Source organism: Coffea arabica, chromosome 2c (genome assembly GCF_036785885.1).
Source record: "Coffea arabica cultivar ET-39 chromosome 2c, Coffea Arabica ET-39 HiFi, whole genome shotgun sequence".
Lineage (NCBI taxonomy): Eukaryota > Viridiplantae > Streptophyta > Magnoliopsida > Gentianales > Rubiaceae > Coffea > Coffea arabica.
In genome coordinates this window covers 23025533-23044937 of record NC_092312.1, presented here as the reverse complement: position 1 = coordinate 23044937, position 19405 = coordinate 23025533, and the positions used below count along the sequence as shown (strand labels likewise).

At 35.5% G+C, this 19405-nt stretch overlaps 1 protein-coding gene across 1 annotated transcript; it reads right to left on the bottom strand.

Annotated features, from left to right (window-relative positions):
* Window positions 1-1149: 1149 nt before the first annotated feature.
* Window positions 1150-12841, bottom strand: LOC113726878 (protein VASCULAR ASSOCIATED DEATH 1, chloroplastic). The gene is made up of 18 exons (XM_027250790.2): window positions 12503-12841; window positions 11686-11745; window positions 11207-11257; window positions 10908-10973; window positions 9815-9910; window positions 9618-9719; window positions 7963-8063; window positions 7697-7881; window positions 6979-7019; window positions 6784-6871; window positions 6541-6627; window positions 6370-6424; window positions 4720-4786; window positions 3568-3667; window positions 2597-2658; window positions 2464-2506; window positions 2063-2349; window positions 1150-1680 (listed from the first exon to the last, which is right to left on the bottom strand). The coding sequence occupies exons 1-18, from the start codon at window positions 12692-12694 to the stop codon at window positions 1432-1434; spliced, it is 1932 nt and encodes a 643-aa protein (XP_027106591.1). The 5' UTR covers window positions 12695-12841; the 3' UTR covers window positions 1150-1431.
* Between the last annotated feature and the right edge of the window lie 6564 nt (window positions 12842-19405).

The window sequence follows — 19405 nt, the reverse complement described above, 5'->3', positions numbered from 1 at the left end:
TTTAGGTATAATCTAAGTGCCCTAACATTTGTCCAAAATTTTTTTTAAAAAAAAAACCTAGAAATTCATAATAAATCTCTGGACTCAATATTTAATACAAGGCAAATCATGCAATCCTTTCATGCAGGTCAATTGGCATGAAAGGGCCGTTCCGCCCGAAATATTTTTTTTTTTAAAATCAAGAAGTAGTCAGACAATTTTAAAAAATTAAATTTAAATTTAAAAAAAAAAGAGGGAGAGAGAGAAAACAAGAAGCATAGATTTGGGTCAAAACCGAGATGAACTGCACAACACACAAAATAAATATCAAAATAGGAAACCAGCAAAGATGAATACAGACGGGAATGACGTAACTGTATGGACAAAATGACCAATGGGTTTAAACAATACTTATTTGAAAAAAAAAAAAAAACGATAGAACAAGTTAGAGGATTACCCCTAGACTATTCATCAGACCCCAGCCCTTTTATAAAGTAGAGATTTTGATACCAACTAACTAAAAGTAAGAGTCGTTAATCATATCCAAATACAAATAGTATAAGGAACTAAAAGGCTGGACGAGGACACATTTGTATATATGGACAACAGATTCCTTTTTATCAATATGGGATAGTATATTTTACCCAGCCCGATGAATTAATTAGATAAACAATGCGTCTCTGATTGATCTGTACCTTCTTTTTGCTTTGGATTGGTGCAAGTTTTGTTAATTCACTTTGAAGCAAAAAGTGCAAAAAAAAAAAACAAAACAAAAGCACATGCCCACGGTGGGCGTTTTTTTTTTTTTTTTTCAAAGAAACGAAAATAAAAATAGACTGTGTAATGTCAAAGGCAATGAGCAATTATTATGAGATTGGCAGTTGAATTGTTCAAATTGCTAAGGTCAAAATTGACAAATGCAATGGTCAAAAACATTTTCCAAAAATAGGAAAACGATGCATGGCAAGGCAACGGCAAATGCGTTGTTCATACATTTACTGCATGTGAACTTGAGGCTCTCAGCCTCCATATTTTTTGCCATGGAATAGTCTTCATCTCTATTTTCCTGATAAATCTGGGAATCCAAACATAGACGGCTTCCTTCCTCATCATGTAATGAACGACCCTCTCTCCTAACCATTCTTCTAGTTCAAGTAAAAGGCCAAAAAAGAAGCAACTGGAATTTCTTCCTCTTGTTCCTTTCCCATCTTTATCTTTAATTGCCAGTTACTGTCAGTTATGTGAGGTCACACTCGGAATACAAGAGCGAGTTTATGAAAAGTCAGGAATTCATTCTAGTTTCTACAGAACTATACACATCAATCATCCTCTCTCTACTGTACTTTGCAATTTTATGAACAACTTATAATACAAAAAATTAAGCGAGGGAGATCGAGGAGAGAGGGTGTGATCATCAAGCTGCCCAGAAGCAAAGAATTAAAAACATTTCTGTTATTTCTGCCGTTTTCTATTACGCTCCAAATCACTCAATCTTAATTTTAGCAGCGCATGTTCATGTTGCATCTTATCTAGCAGCGTCTCAACCATATGCAGCTCCTCCTTGAGATGTGTAATCTGCTTATCTAGCAAAGCAATTTCACCCCCACTTTCACTTGCACCTCTGTTGATGCTATACATCCAATCTGCCTGTGGAACCACGTGAATCTGCTGAGGTCTGCTTAACAAGGTGAGTATACTTACCTGCAAGTGGCGGTTCCAAAGAAGAATCAATTGCTGTCTAACATGAAACACTAGACAACCTGTGCTGCATCCCCCCTTGCCCTCCAAGGAGCCTATACATACAAATTGACAAATACACGCGCCCCATGCACGCATACATTCGACAATGGGTAGCCCTCGTATTATTTAAGAGCCTGCTTCCATCTAACAAGATACAAGTTCTTTTTTCTTTTTGAAGCATGAGGACTAGCAAAGGTTACATTTTTTTTTTTGTTTTTTTCTTCTCTTCAGATATATAGGACTCAATCATGAACTATCATTAATAGGTGTTCTCTCCCCACATGACAAGTTTTGCTACTAAGAGCACTAATATAATATGCAAAATGGTTTTTAGCAACATCACCTGCATTAGGAGGAGGATCACAGCAATGCCAATAACTAGAAACAGGGACACGGGATTTTGATTTTTGAGTGCTGAGTAGAACTTCACCAGTAAGTCGCTAAATGGAGCGACTGATGCACTGCCAGGGTGACCCCTGCCTGGGGAAACAATTGGATGTTGGTACACATCCTTTGAAATCGGCAAGGCCCGAGAGAAATTCGCTTCCACTGCTTCATCTGACTTTTCTAGACTCCCCACATTTCTCTCTTCCTTTTTCCCCTGAGCTTGATTACTTTGAATCAGGTTACCTGTTTCATACCAAAAAAGAACCATTGGGATCATGGAAAAAATTATAAACACCTGAGAATTGTTTTAATTGTCAGTTTATATCCCATGTACTTGTCAGGTATTCAACATCCTACCTTCTTTTACTTCAAGGTTCTTCTGCTTCAATAACTGATGTGCCTGAAAGAAAGCCCACAACTCCCATAAATTGGACTTCAACAATTAGTAATCTACAAATTCAAGTACATGCAAGGAGCAAAAAGAGAATACAAGGTCTATCCAAGTGCCATATGCTTCTCGACTCTCTTCAATTGTTGACTGCACTATCTTTCCTGCAAAAACATTGGCACGCTTGGCATTCAAACAAAATTTAAAGACGACGGGTCCATGATTAATTTGTTCAAAGAAGCATTTTCAGCAAAAGCACATTTTTATAATTCAAAAAGAAATAGAACAACCATCAATTTCAGAAAAAGCAATGAAGCTGTTTAGCCACAAAATAACAAAAAACACAGCATGATAGACGAGATGCTGAAGCAACACTCACGCAAAAGAACTAAACGCCAAAAAATGCCAAAATCTGGTATTGATTGGTCAACTAAATATCCGATGAAAAATATTCCTCAAAGAAAATGTAGTGACAGGAGTCTAATATCTGAGGATGTACATCCATCTCACTACAACTTGTTCCAACATACATATATTATGAGTATTGAGACAAATAGAGAAGCAAAAGTGTAAAAATGACTAGTCCCCGCTTCAGATTTCATCCAGATTTTATCCCATAGAAGTTCAAATTTGATGTGAGAAAAAGGCGTGTATCTGTAAAGTCTATCTCAAAACTCGAAACTTGCACCTAGCCCAAGCTTGTGGAAGGTACAATAATATGATATGTTCAGAAAGCTCGACCAGTGATAAATAAGGAGGACAAATTATTATTTCCCAAATTTAGTCCAAGGCTCGAATCACATGCTTCCCCAACAACCAAAACACTCGCTTGCAGTGAGGAGTTAGAAAAGCTAAAGTAACCATATCCAAATCATGCTTGTACATAATGGTGGCAAAAAAAAAAAACTGCACTATTAAGATAAGGTTGTCTATCTCTTAGTAATTTCAAAGCACAGCACCCAACAATATAAACTACTAATGGAAATGAAATTCTTCCAGTTAGCATCCATATATTAGGTGCAGAAAGTAACCAAAAGGTTAAAGGGAAGCAATGTCAGATTCTCATCACATACCTCTCCACATAGTTTTCTTGGAAAAGTTCACGTTAACATATACCCTTAAAATGCATCCCCTTTCAGATTCATCGCCATCTCTTTCGACATGCCAAAGCCCCTGTGCAATAAAAGAATCAGAGAAGTGCCAAGAAAAAAATCAAAAAGCAAATTTCTTAGCAGCAATGATTGCTATAATAAATGACCACACACCACACCCCCCCCTCCCTGCTTCTTATCTCACCCCTCCCCTGCTAGAAAATAATATTGAAAAAAAAAGTAAACATCTATTTTAATCTATTTTTGGATAGATACACAAGACATTCTCATCCATAGTAAAAAATGTTTGAATTAAATAAGGGGGGGGGGGGGGGGTTGAGGGCACGATATAGGACTCCCCCTCCCCCCCCCCTCCCCACCCAAAAAAAAATCATAGAACTTGCATCCTCAAGCTACATTTAATTAATATAGGAAGCCTAATCAACTAAAACTTGATCCCCCTGTAGTCCATCTTCTGGATGCTCCACTCCCAGTTTCTAATATTCAAGATCCTTGTGCATCGTTTTGATTATACAAATGATCAACCATATCTACCATCCTGTAATAATACAGCTATACAAGATGAATAGCCTCAACCAACCCCACAATACTCCAATCCAACCCAACCCAACCCCAGAAAGAAAAACGGGTCAAAATACCACCTCAACCAGTTAAACCTCAAAGACACATATTCAACCACGTATATTACTGCTAACAAAAGAACTCTTCAGATCTGTTTGAATAGAATAAAAGCTATGTGGGAAAATGAAGTGCCAGAAAGTGAACTAAAGGAAAGAGAAAAATAGTTTTTTGTGCATGTTTGTTTGACAGGAAAATTTGAGAGAATATAGATCATTAGTAGTAGTTATTGAGCAAATTATGCATAATCAATGCCTTCTATTGCAATCCTGAAAATTTCTGAAGGAAAAAAAGATGCAGCAATGCGTAGGAAAGTGCAGGAAATGTTTATCAGGAATGTGTGGGAAAGTGCAGGAATTGTTTATCACTTTCCTGCAAACCAACAAATATGAAAGGAAAAGTTAAGTTACTTTCCTTCACCTTCCCACACTTCTCATTGCAAACAAATGCTATCTACAGGAAAAGTTAGATTCAAGAAAAAATGCAAATTCATACCTCTACACGAAAGTAGTCAGCATAAGGCACGTCACTAATCTCTTGGGAGGTCTCAAGAATGAAATGACTGCCATCAAGAAAAAGTAATACGTACATTAGTACAGTCAAAAGTGTGGGCAATTGTAACCACATAATTATGTCATTATGAAAGAAAGTGAAGGTGTATGGTCAAGACACCAGATGACTCAAACATGTGCATTTCTTGGATATAGAAAAACCAAGTTATCTTGATTTTTTTCAGCTTAGGACCATCAATAACCAAATGTTAACATCTCAAAAAGTAAATAGACAGCATTGTTTAGTATGACCAAAGGAAGATTAACCAACCGTGACTCACCAAAAAATTAATAGAGAAAAATATAGCAGGCTGAGCTTGAGTTAAAGGAAGATATAACACATCCATACAATGGGTTTAAGCAAGCACAGGAGCCTTTGCCCAACCGCACTCCATTCAAGAGATTAAGCAGGTCATGAAAAGGGATTAAGAACCTGCAGACTAGGCCCGAGTTATAGGACATCCTAGCAGAAGTGTAAGCCATGATACACTACAACCTGGATTAGAGACCATGAATGGAGGGACATTCAACAATTTTGCTGTAAGCAAGGCAGAAGTATCCACTCCATTATAAAATTAGAGCATCACACCACAAGAACAAACTCCAACAAAGGGCAATCCAGTGCTTATAAAACAAGATTCTTTGCTCGACAAAATCTCCATTCCCAACCTCATTTTTTTTTAACGCTTCCCAACCTCATTAATATCCTACAATTTAGAAATTCAAGTATCATACTCCACCACAGTGCCTAACAAATAATACAAAACAGAATACCATCACTTCTCCCAAAAAATAAAAAACCCCCACTTTCCAGGCCTCTATCCAACATTACTGGTCTTTAGCTTCTCTAACCAACATACAAAAGTCTTCATGACAATCACTGAATCACACCCACTCCAATGATTTTGCCTTTAAATGTTGTTATTGGATACCCTAACTCCCAAGCAGCTTAAAATATCAGGTTGAAGCAAGATTTAAACATAACTAAGATCGGTGGTATCCAACAAGACTTTCAAAACGTGCCAGCTAGTCTCAAAATTTTTTCATTAGCAGTTGTGGCATACAAATACTTTCTTGGAGGATCAGAGCCATGCCAGACAATGTCACCCCAGTAGGACAGAGTTTCTCTCTCCTGGTAAGGTCCTAATAAGTTCAACACAAGACAAGTAATTTAAATGACGTGTCACCCCATTTCACATCAATGAAAGAATACCAATCTAACCTAAAACTAAGCTTTCTAGTTCTACTCTTTTTTTTGGAGCATGTTTTGTCACTAGGCTCATGTTCAATATTAACCACCAAAGAATTTGTATGATTCAATTACTACAAACAATCTGGTAAGCTGTCGAGTTCTTGATGAGTAACTAACCCAATGCATGATAACAATAAGTCCAATAAGGCGAAAGCGCAACTCAGGGAGCATGCTGGGAATATAGGATAAAACAGTGCTACAGCTAAACTATAAACACTAAGAAAGGCATGCTTCGCAAAGAAAGGAGAAATAACTCAAGTAAACAGTCACAGCGTATCTGCCTTGGTAACAACTCAACATTTCAAGCAATGAGAATTTTATTTCTGATGAACAGAAAAGCACCAGTTCTTGTAAACTCGATATTGCTGAACTACCTGGCAGCTACCAAATTTTGCACCTATAAAGGATCCAAAACCAAATTTAGCATACACGAATAGTATTTCTCCTCTAATCTGGTAAGCAGTACAAACACAAACCAATCTATGATTTTTTTAGTTCAAAGCAAAGAATTACCAAAATAAATCTTAATTGGATGTTGAAATGACACATCACGAGTGTACCCAGATTTTTCATGAGGACGCCATTCAGTCTGCTTAAAATCTGGAAAAGAAAAAAAATTAAAGCAAGAAGCAACACAAGACAACCATTGATATAGTTAGAAATCAAGTGAAAGGAAACATCAGTATCTACACTAAGTTTCACCTGTAAGTTTAAAAAAATATAAATACAAGAATCTCACATCAACTGCCCAATTACCTCTATCTCCACATTTTCTATGGAAAGAATCCTGAAAATCAACAGCCTGATCGGAAAAAAAGAACTCAAGAAACTCCTCCACTGTGACCTAAAAGTAACACAGTTATAAATTTATAAGAATTAGGCAGTCTGAGCTGCAAGAATAAGTGAACCAGATATCTAGAACATGGTATGTCCACAAGGAAGTTATAATACCGGAAACTTGGAATCAGCTACCATTGTAAAGCCCTCAGGAACTGCAGAAACGAAGTCAACCAGACTTATAATAATTGAAACTGGTAAATATAACAATGCTGGTACAAATTTTCAATTTTTCAAAAAGGGATGAGCTAGAAGCCTATATGAATAACAACCAAGAAAAAAGGTAAAAAAGAGAATATAACGCAAGTAGTAACAAATATAACATAAAAACATAAATATCTTTGATAAATGTGAACACGGCTTCAAGCAGAATACAAAGTAGTTATGTAACAGCTCATGCATGGAGGTGACGTAGGAGGCGAAATAGTAGCCATATTAGGTAATCTTTACTTCAAGACAACCAGCATGAACATCAAGTCACACCAAAACTGACATTTTCTTCAATTTGTTGCCAGATCATTATAGCAAGTTTTTGCAGAGATTCAGTATCAAATCTCGCCAGAATTCCCTCACAGAAAAGACAGATGAACATGCAAGACATAATTCACTGATGAACACAGTATATTAAAGCATTCATGTGCTATACTCTTCTTGTTAAATTGGGTTATTATACTTCTAAAGCATGACCAAATTGATTTTTTACTACACAGAATACTACCTGACATACAGAAGACAGTTATTCAGTACAATATCTTCTTGTATTATCAGCAAGTAATACTAGAGACACATAAGGTACTTTACAACTTGGAAACAAATGTATAATATGACTAACCCTGTGGAGGATCATAATCCACTAGCTCCCATGCCAGAGACTTCCCAGATGCTGAACAATCTATGTTCTGTACATTTTCTACATTGTTTTCTGCAATGTCTTGCTGCTGAATAGATGTTGATAAAATTTCTGGCTCTCCATTAGCCTGGGGTACAACATCGTCTGGTGTCAAACCATCTTTATCCCTGTCTTGCATCCACATTGAACATAAAAAATCTTACCTGAACATAGAGCAATGCAGTGGTATAAGATAGCTCAGACAGTACCTTTCTATTAGGTTTGACTCATCCACCGATTGTCTGGAGCTCTCTACCTTTTCAACTATCGCACATCCATTCTCTAGGCTATTTGACCCTGTAGTGGACTCCTACATCCAAATCAAAAGGTTTTGTAAGGACAACTGAATCAGTCAAACAAGTTTAATAAGGATTCCATAGATTTCCTCGGCAAGAATATCCAGGTATGCTGCTTAAAATCAACGGATTCCAGTTTCTTAAGAGCTAAAAAATGTTTTCAATTCCTCTCTTCTACTTTTGCATACTTCTGCCAGTACTATAAGCTTTTGGGGGGAAATGATCCTTAAGCCACCATACATGCAGCTTTCAGAACTTTGTGAAACAGATTTTGGTTTTTAGAACATTTAAAATGGACCATGCTGTCAAATTTTATACAGCTTTTTCAATAAACACTATTCTTTAAGAAGATAGTTTTAAGGTAATTTTGTGGAATAACCTATAAAAAGATGTAAAAGCTTCAGAGAGATACTTGACGCCTTCAAAGAACCAATTCAGCATTTTTCACATGCATAGAATTCTCAACCTTTTGATGTGCAATATGAAGTTTTACTCGAGGTTGCAGTGGAAATCATCAGTCCAGCTCTGGACTTCCAAATCTAGGTTTTCTGCCCTATGTAATCACAACCTACGTTAAGTATAAGTCATTCACTTTGGAAACCCATTCCAATTCCAGTCCTACATAATATGAGTTCTACTTGTGATTGGGAAATCTCCACTCAAACAAGAATAAACCCAATTCTGCGTTTCAAAATTATCCACCAAAAGAATCAAAGCCAGAAGAAAAAATATTTTAGGCATGCAACTCTTTGAAAAGACACAATGAAAACGAAGAAAGCATTACTCAACTAGACATGCAATCAACCAGCAAAAGTTCACCACCAAAAACTTGGCTTCCATATTCAGAAAGTGCATGGTAAATATATCCCTGATTCCAGTCTTTGCCAAATGAAATTCTGTCAATTTTTTACTGCAGGAGAAACCCTTTTAGTCCTGCCAAATATAATTTAGCAATGGACTTTTTCAAAGAAGGCAAATCTACACTTCAAATCCAACCAAACAAGTAAAACCTATGCAGCTAAAAATTTGGCAAATGAAATTTTGCAAATTTTTTCCTGCAGGAGAAACCCTTTTGGTACTGCCAAATATAATTTAGCAATGGACTTTTTCAAAGAAATAATAGAGGAATAACAGAAGGCAGATCTACACTTCAAATCCAACCAAACAAGTAAAACCTATGCAGCTAAAAATTTGGCAAATGAAATTCTGCCAATTTTTTCCTGCAGGAGAAACCCTTTTGGTACTGCCAAATATAATTTAGCAATGGACTTTTTCAAAGAAATAATAGAGGAATAACAGAAGGCAAATCTACGCTTCACATCCAACCAAACAAGTAAAACCTAAGCAGCTAAAAATTTGGCTGCCAACATTGTGACTTTTCCATGAATCTTCTTTTGACTAATATGTTGGTTACACGTAGGTAAAATACACTTAAGAACTACTCTCATTTTAAGTATTTTTCCAGCATTGAATAAAACGCTCAAAGCCTGGAGAAGCTCCCAAAATGCATCAAGCTCATCCATAGATTAATGATTATAAGTGTAACTACTAAACAAAAGGAAATTAACCTGTTCATCTGCAATTGATTTGATGTCACTATTATTCTGAGACCAACCATCATTTATGAGCTTATAAGCTTCATCACGTGACAGGAAAGAGGTAAAGAAAAACTGCAATAAAAGAAAGACTGTCAGATATCATGATTCCTGAAGTCATCAAATTGTAAGACGCTATATGCAGTTGAAGTCTGGATTGAAAGCCATACCTTCTTTCCCCCAGCTATTATTTCAATCGCAGTAGGAAAAATAGCTGCTGCTTTTGCTCTTCTTACAGATGTGACTTCATTAAAAGGGATAATTTTCTAAAAGTAAGGGCAAAGTCAAATCCATCAAGCAAATAAGGTCTAATAGAAAAGTCACAGGCCATAAAATTAACACTAACATAAGACATATCAAGAAGATAAAAGGATGCCCATCTCCAACAGTGCTGCAGACACTAAACATGTAAACAGAACGCCAATATTGTTAAAATTTAGAAAAAGACCACCAACACAACTGCTTATTAAATGGATATACGAACTCAAGTTTCCTTCCAAAAAGCAGGTTGAATTTTGACACCAATGAAAAAATCAACACTTCAAAGACCAAAAGATAGAATTAACAAAAGAAGATCTTGCCCAATCTGTTAATTCTTGAAAATCAACTACATTGCGTGCTGCCTCACTATTTAAACAATGATTACCAAACCAAATGACTTACAACCCATATGTTATATCCAGTTTCAAGTCTCTGAGTTTTTGTGAGAGAAAGAGACGGTGAAACGTTTGTTTTGACTGTGTACCTAAGCATCCTTAACAGATTTTCTATGTCTGACTGTATGTGAGAGAGAGAGAGAGAGAGATAGATTATACAACTCACTTATGACAAAAGTGACTAAGTTCTTCCAGAAAATGTACTTAACACTCCAGCCTTGAGTTCATTAGAGATGGGACGTATCAGGGCAAGTTCAATCCCATCTAACATGGGTTTTGTAACTTCATTCATCCAATGACTCCCACCGAAACAATCAGAACAGAACATACATTTAAGCTCTCTGCTTTGCTGCATTACCAACATGATTCAGTACACATTGAATTGTTTTAGCACATCTAGTCCTTCATTATACTATCAAATGCTTACATATAGAATAACTTCCTATCAAGTTTGAGTGATGAATTTGTAAAACTGAACCAACAAAAAACTGGAGAGGACTTCTTATTTGACATATTAAACAAATGAAAGAGACCCTAACCACAGCCATGTCCTAGTATAGTACACCAAGCATTAACTCTTAAAAAATATAAGGAATTGACAACTAACCCTTGTTTCAAATCCAAATAGGTTGGAATAAAAGCAGATATAATGAGCAAACAGGTACATGTGACCCTGCAACCAACAAATAACATTAACCATTAGCAGTATCTTACACCCAAATAATTAACAATTATAAGAAAGGATTAGCAAGCACATAGGCCCAAAAGTGTCCAAAATAATAGTTTCAACATTCCTTGTGTCTGTGTAATAGAACAGCCAACTTGATTTCATCATTTGCTGTCTCACAAATGCCACCCAAAAATAAACAATAGACAACCAAAGAACATGATACACATAACAATTACCTGAAGAAGAAAATTCTCTTGCAATGCACAATTGAAGTCTTGAATAAGAACCTGGCAAATTTTAATAAAAAAGAAAGAATCTAAGCATCCACAATGAAAAGACACAACTGGTCAAAAGTCGGGGCCAAGAGAAATAAATTAAATCAATTACAAAATACGAGTGGATCCAAAAGAAGTGAAAATAAGGTCACCTCAGGGGAAAAAAAAAAAGGAGAAGAAGAAGAATAGAAGACCAGTAAAATCATGAAAGAAGAGGAGAGAGAAAATAGCGTTTACTCAACCAAATGAGAAGACCAAGCAAATATGAGATACTCTGCAGTATAAAGTTCAACTCCACCCATTCAGGAAAAAACCACTATATGGAAAACTTCACTTGCAATTTTCCCAGCATGCTTAGTACAATCATTCATTCCACAAGAGGAACAGTTAAATTAATAAGCCACGGCAAGACAGGGAAAAAGGCATAGATAGTCACTCACTTCATCCTGGGGAAGACGAAACAGTTGCCGGTACTCTTCACTTCTCAAAAATAACTGATTCTGGTACCAAAACAGGGAAAAAGACTTAACAAGAGATGCATTCAAACTGCTAATAATTATGCTATAGCCATTAATACTTCCTCGCATTTCCTTCCAACACCTAATACACAGAAAATAGAAGCACAAGAATTGAACAGATCAAAACCTCAATATACTCTCTAGCCTCCCAGTTCATTCGAAAGAATATCTTGCATTTACCTTCCCCAACTATCCTAATTATACATGACTCAACTTATCTTTTATTACAAAGTGTCTCTTTACCTCACAATCACTTTTTTTCTTTTCAACTCACAAGCACATTGTTGGACTATTTATTGATTCTGTCCCCAGTCCCTTATTAATTTGAATACACTTAAGACCCGCGGGAGAATTTCCTAGTGACTCTCTTGAGTGCTTTTGGATCCCTCATAAAGATCGATTCTTGGCTTCAATTTGTAGAGTGCAGTAGTGCACTTCAACGCTAAAGAATTAGAAAATCATACCATGCAAAAATTAGTAACACGCAAATTTAAAGCCCTATCATATAAATACCAAGGTCAAGAAGCCAGAAAGTTTGTATTTACATCTTCCTAAACCCTTCCTCAGCTGAATTTTTTAATCTATTTCTTAAGCAATTAAAATAAAAGAAAACGCTAGAACATGACAACCAATCGCTACTTATCAACATAATCAAACGCAAAAACGAAAACCGCGGGAAGCGAATTATTGATGAGAGCTAAATTTTGAAGCAATGATCAAAGTCAATTAGAATCTGAACCTGAGAATCGATGAGCTGTCTAGAAGAGGAAGGAGAGCTATCGAGGGAGGAAGGGCGATCCGGTGTTTCGGCAAAGGAGGGGTCCGAGGCGGTCGCATTGGAGGCTTGTCGTGAAGGTGTACGGCTCATGGAAAGCGACTGCGACGAGGTAAGTGAGGGCTCCACGACCTTCTCCGACGCCACTGCCGCCATGGCGGTGTATATATATATATACAGATGGATATAAATATATGTATGTATATACAGGTAGAGAGAGAAACTGTCGGTTCGATAAACCTTGAATGAATTCAAGCGTCGGGTGGGAGTAGAAGAGTGGAAGTTTAACAACTGCAATGCGCTCTTAATAAAGCTTTGGCAACCGCTTTCAAGTTCCCGCAAAATAGACAGACGTTGACGTATTTCATACGTGGCTTCTCAACTTTTATAATTTCCTTCTTACTTTTAAGTGGAATAATAATAATAATTTTTTATTAGAAGTATTTTTCCTTTTCTGGAACAAAATAAATTTGGATCAGTGATTTGGGCATTTAAGCAGAGCTGTTTGGATAGTAGATTGTTTGAAAAAACTTTTAAAAAATATATTATAATATTTTTTTAATATGATGTATATGAAATAATTAATTAATTAAAAAATAAGTTGATGATATAAGAAAATAAATTTTTACAAATAATCCACTTCGTTTTTTCTATTTGGTGCTCTAATGATAGAATATGAGCACAATAAAACAGAAAAAGTGGATCAATTATTAATATTTGAAAATTATCACTCATCCCACGAATTATAATAGTTTTGCACACAAAAAATGTATACTTTGACCAAAAAATATAATACTGGGGCCACTTCTTTATGTTTTTATGATCTTTTTGAGTTAAATGGAGTATTATTTTGCTACTTTGCTTCAGACTAAAATTTTTCTTGAAAAATGTTTATGTGGATGAATGTGAGGATTAATTTTGAGTGCATGTTTGAAAGGTGGAGCAAAGGAGCAAGTCATACAAAAGTCGATGGGGCTAGGCGGCTTGCCGTCTTTGCTACGTCAATTACGTGGCTGGTCTTCTGCCCCCACGGAATAGCTTGAGCGGTCCACTTTCCCTCCTTTAATGTATGGCGATCTTCCTGGCTTGTCCAAGAATCGAGTTTCGTTATTAACGTGTTCGGTGTGGAGTGAGGCCTCCTCTCCCGAGGCACAGGAAATTAGTCGAATCCCGTAAGAATTAACCCGGACACCCCCTGTGTTGACCAAAAAAAAAAAGCAATATAGCAATTACATGAATCTATATGATTTATAACTTTGCAATTTTTTTGTAGCATTAATTAACTGATTATTTTTTCTAGATTCATCTCATACTCCAATCTCAATCTTTGAGAGGATATGTCTATACGACTGCCTGGTAAAATCTATCTGCCATTAATTAATTCCACTACTCTCCTACATTCGCACACAAATGCATTGAACTCTGGCATGTTAAAAGTTGGAACTCACGGATCTACTTGCAACGTTTAAATGAATACCCTTTATAATTTTAAAATTTTACTAATTTTACAATTACCTCGATAGATGGTTTTCTGCTCCGTTACACAATCAACATTAGTAGCAGGAGCCAACACGAGTAGGCTCAATCAGTGTGTGATCTATAGGAAAAATTATTATAAGCGATCTATGATTCTCTGAAAACATGTTTTAACGGGACTGCGGATTAGCACATGAAGAAACAATCAAATCTCTTCCTTCAAAATAAGCTAAAGATTGTTCTAGGATGTAAATTACATTTGGAAATTGAAGTGGCTCAAGTAGTTTTTCTACGAAACCAAGGTTGAAACCAGGAAAAAAGATTTTTTTTTTTTTTTTTTTTTGTAATGGGAAAAAAATAGAAGGGAATCATTTTATACTTTTTTGTTGCCTTATTCGTGATTGCTTACTGAGAGTAACCTGTTATCCTTCATTTTCCTAGGAGAACAACTTCATTTCTTCTCAAGGGGCAGTATCAAGTTGTTAACCCCGGAGCCGCCCCTACTAGGGGGAAGTGAACGCAACAGTTGATTAAAATGGACAGATTTTGGAATCTGAAGTAAGCAACATTTGTGAAAGAAAAGTACGCTAGTTGTTAAAGATAAAGACATCTATGTGAATCGAGACGGCGCTTAACAGTCCAACAAGTTCACTTCCTGACAGTATCGATGAATTTTATGATAAATGGCTATTCTAACATCAGCTTATTCCTAAAAGAAACTTACATATCATCCATATGTAAATTCAATGCTCATCTCTTGGCTTCATTCTCTTTCTCCTGTTTTGATTATTCCTCCCCGTAAGTTGTTTCCTGAAAATTGATTGCTATAATAACGACTATAAGATGAACAAGAATTACATATATAGAAAGGAAAGAAATACAAAAGGAATCTCATGTGTGTGTGTGTATATAAACTGAAGTTTTGGTGAATTTGACTCGGATCAGGACATGCCTCTGGAACTACGAGACCATAAGTTGTTTACAAAAGCTTTTATAGATCGTTCACAAACACAAATCTCTGGAACTATTGGACCATAAGTTGCTTACAAAAGTTCTTATAGATACAAGTCTTGCATTAGCGATGGGATTAGGGCATACCTCCAAAATCATAAGTTGTTTATGGAGATATTTGATAGCGAGATCAGAGAATTTCTCCGAAATCATAGGTTGCTTATAAAAGTTTTTACAGATTACCAATCAACATATCACATCGATAGCTAGATTCAAACACATCACATCAACAGCAGAATTCAAATGCATGACCTTTTGTAAGAAAATGACTCGTCCTTACCAATTAACTCAATTTGTGTTTGCAACTGAAAGCAAATGTATAAGACTATAGTAGAGTAACAAAATAGTACTTCAGTTGTCGAGAAGTCTAATCTAATGACTAAAGTGAAGATCCCAAAATTGGAAGTTTTATGTTTAAGGCCTCATTTGAGGGTTGTGTTTACAAACGTAAACGCTTTTAAGCACAAAATGTATTTCTAGGATGTTTCTCTCTTGCCTTTTTAAATCTTACTTCTTCTCCCCTGTGTGTGTATATTTATATATATATATTAAATGATACTTGACTTATTTCTCCAGGAACCTTGCATGATGTCCTTGACAAATTCAACCTCCATCATTTTCTATGAACTCGGCGTAAAGCTGGGCCTGCTATCCCGCCAATCTCCTCACCGTTTGGGCTACAGCCTATTTCGTGAATCGCATCCCTTTCACTCAAATTCTTTGATCCACCTTACCTTGTTAACACAAACCACAATAATGAGCAGCTTTCAGCCCAGTCCGAGCTTCTTTCTTTCTCGGATGATCCCCTGGATATAGCAGAGACTTCCGTACCTGAAGATTTTCTGGGTAGAAGTGCGTGGGCTCATGTCTAGCAAAATATTCTGGCTTCAAGCTTTGAAAAATGCTCCTATATTTCTTCTGTTATCTTGACAAATTATAGATACATCTTGCATTAGTTAAAAGAATATAATTGGTATTTTTATTCGTTAACCAAGTTACACTTCAGAAAATCTTTCTCCCAGTGTGACCAATTACATACCATGAGCTTTGAGCTTCTTGAATTCCTTAAAGAGTGACAGGTTGAAATGTGGTAATTGCGTAAGTGTATTACCATAACTTCTGTAAGTCAAAATTTGGACTTTAGATCATATTATGTTTGTTATTTATATGACCATAATAAGGTCATATTGCCTGTATTACTACTAATTAATCCACAAGAACGAACTCTCATGAATTATTAACTGTGGGAGATAGTAGTCAGGGAGTTGAATTTTCGCCTGATAGATTAGGATTCAAATCTTGGTCTGAAATTATTTGTGGGGTGATAGGTGTTCAGGGGTTTGGGGGGGGGGGAGCTCTTATGAGTTGCACATTGGAGCAAAAGCTTGAGTATAGTTAGAGCTGTTAAACGAACTGAGCTGTTCGGTAGCTCAGTTCGTTTCGGCTCGTTCGTGTTCGTGAAAGGCTCGTTCGAAATTTTAAACGAACCGAATTCGAACGAATTTTTTTGTTCGATTAATAATCGAGCGAACACGAGCATGTTCACGAGTTTTAACGAACGTTCGCGAACACGAACATGTTCGCGAGTTTTAACGAACGTTCGCGAACATAGACATAATTATCATTTAACAAATTTAGGGTTAATTTTATGGCTGGACTTTTATATTTGGAGGGCAAATTTCTTTGTTTTATTTGTTGTTTTTATGTTAATGTTAGTTATATAGTTAATGAATAATAGAATTTAGTCACTTAGTGCTTTAATTATTTTTTAGAATGATTAATAATTTGCATGGCATATTTAAGGCATAAAATAATTTGGATTCGAGCATTTCGAACGTTTATGTTAAACGAGCCGAACTCGAACTCGAACTCGAACACGAATTTTACTTAACGAACCGAACACGAACACAGGTTTGGAGTTCGAAAATTAACGAACGAACACGAACGTTGCTCGAACTGCTTAACGAACAGAACTCAAACATGAGATACTCGGTTCGATTCGATTCGTTTACAGCTCTAAGTATAGTCCTAAATTAGCAGTCAAGACTCCGATCTCAATTGAAGACAAAGCATATACTCGTGTTTCCACCAAGCCACAAACAAATCCAGAAAATCACACACTATAAAGGAAGGAAGTATGATGGACCGTAACAGTGAAAAGGAATCATTGAGGGAACCCACCTTTGAATGCCACCACTTTTTCTAATTCCAATACCCTTGCATCAGACTTTAAGACCTCTTTGTTTTTCCCTTTTCAAAAAGCAAGGAGCAATTGTGTATTTCCATTGGCCCACTACGTACCATACCACAAAGCACCTTGCTTTTGGGAAATCTGGTGCGACTTAATGAGCAGCAATAAAATATTGAGCTAATCATTTTAATCACCGGTCATTATAATTTCAAATTTCATGGGATTTGCGACCCACATGACAATTTGTATCAGCTTAGCTATTAACATACTTAGTCCACATCAACAGTTTAAAGCTCAATGTAATTATGATCAGCATACATAGTCAGATCCATTGTACCATGCGAGATGTGCATCTTATTACAAAAACTTTTGAAGGTAATATATATATATATATATGTAGCATCCTCCAAATGTTTACTTCCTGCATGTTATCTTGTTGATCTGAATTTAAGATTTTCTATAAACTACTCCTGTTAAATAGCTGATCAAATGCTTGTATTCTTTCTCTTCAATTTCTGTTTCCTTTTTTCATGTTGTTGTTGTGCGTGGTAGAAAGTGCAAATGGTTTTCTCAAATTCTGTAAAGGAGGTGACATAAGTTTTCCATGATTATCCACCGTTCAAGCTATAATTTCCAATGCTCTTTTACAAAAACCTATGAAGCAATGAGATTATCATAATTCTATTTCTCTATCACATCTGCTGTCATCTAGATATGTGTTTGCTTTAAATTTTGTTAGAACAACATGATGGCCTAGTCTTTTCTCCAAAAACTTTATAGTTAGTTATCATTTCTATTTATATGGTACAAAAGAGGTGTCTCTCTAGAACCACAAAGCTAAAAAGTGCGTTTCATAAAATTGAATTTGAAATCTAAATTCATTAAGTTATTAAATTTTTAAGAACTAAATTTGATACATTTGAGCGCATATCACATTAAATGATAAATGAATAGTTTATCACATATTTTTCGAAAATTCGAAATCTGAAATTTGAATCCATTAAATTATTAAATTGTTAAAAACTAAATTTAATATATTTGAGCGTATATCAGATTAAATAATAAGTGAATAGTATACCACTTATTTTCTGGAGTAAGTTTTGATTAGAAAATTTAATGTCACTTAATTAATTTAGATGTTTTATTTTTTGTTATTAAACGCATTTGAATATATTAAGATTTGAACTCATTAAATTTAAATGCTTAATTGAGCTATCAAAACAGAGCCTAAATTGGATCACACGTGTTCTCATAAATACCCTCGATGAAATCTAACTAAAGTGCGAAAAAAATTTCCACCTACATGTAGACATGAGCGTGGATCAGTTGCCTGCTCCGTCCGTCATCTGATTGATCCGACTAACACCTTATGGACCAGTCATTTTCTGACTCTTATCCGCTCCGCATATCAGCAGCTCCCCAATTATAGGGTACCTAATAAGATAGAGTTGAGTCAACGAGTACTCGTCTCGCCCCACTTATTATTTAATTTGTTTTAAAAAAAATAATTTATACTAAATTTTGTATTTTACACATTTACTTAAGATTTAATAAAGATTTTTTTTCTCAAGAAAGTCTCCCACCAAGAAACAAGCATGCGAAGAAAATTCAAGAAAAAGGGAAAAAATTTAAAAGAATTCAAAATCAATAAAACTTTGAAATAAGTAACACATTTTTTTAAATATATGTTCCACATTAATTAAATTCTTTTCTATAAAATATAAGATCATTGCCTCTATAAATAAATCTTGTAAATAAACTATAGTCTCTCATATTTAGAATGTAATTTGTTCAATAAAATTGTTTATTTAGTTATAAAAATATTATTTTATAGTATGTGTATAAAAATAAAAAAATATATATGCGGGGCGGGTCGGATACCCGCGAATTTTTAATTATGTGACACTAACCTGCCCCCTTTTAATGGGTATCCGACCCTCTTTTGATCTGATCGAATAATATAGATCGGATATCCTAATTTTTGAATCGGATATGACGAATTTTCAGTGATCAGATAATTTTACCCACCCTGCCTACATGTCACCAAAAGCTGTCACTTTAATTCAAAAAACCTCTCTACCTTAAGAAATTAACACGCTAAGTCTTTCCTCCTTTCGTACTATTTTTTTTTTTAATCTTATCCACCGAATTAAAGAAGCTAAAAGAATCAAGAAATGAAGAAGAATTTA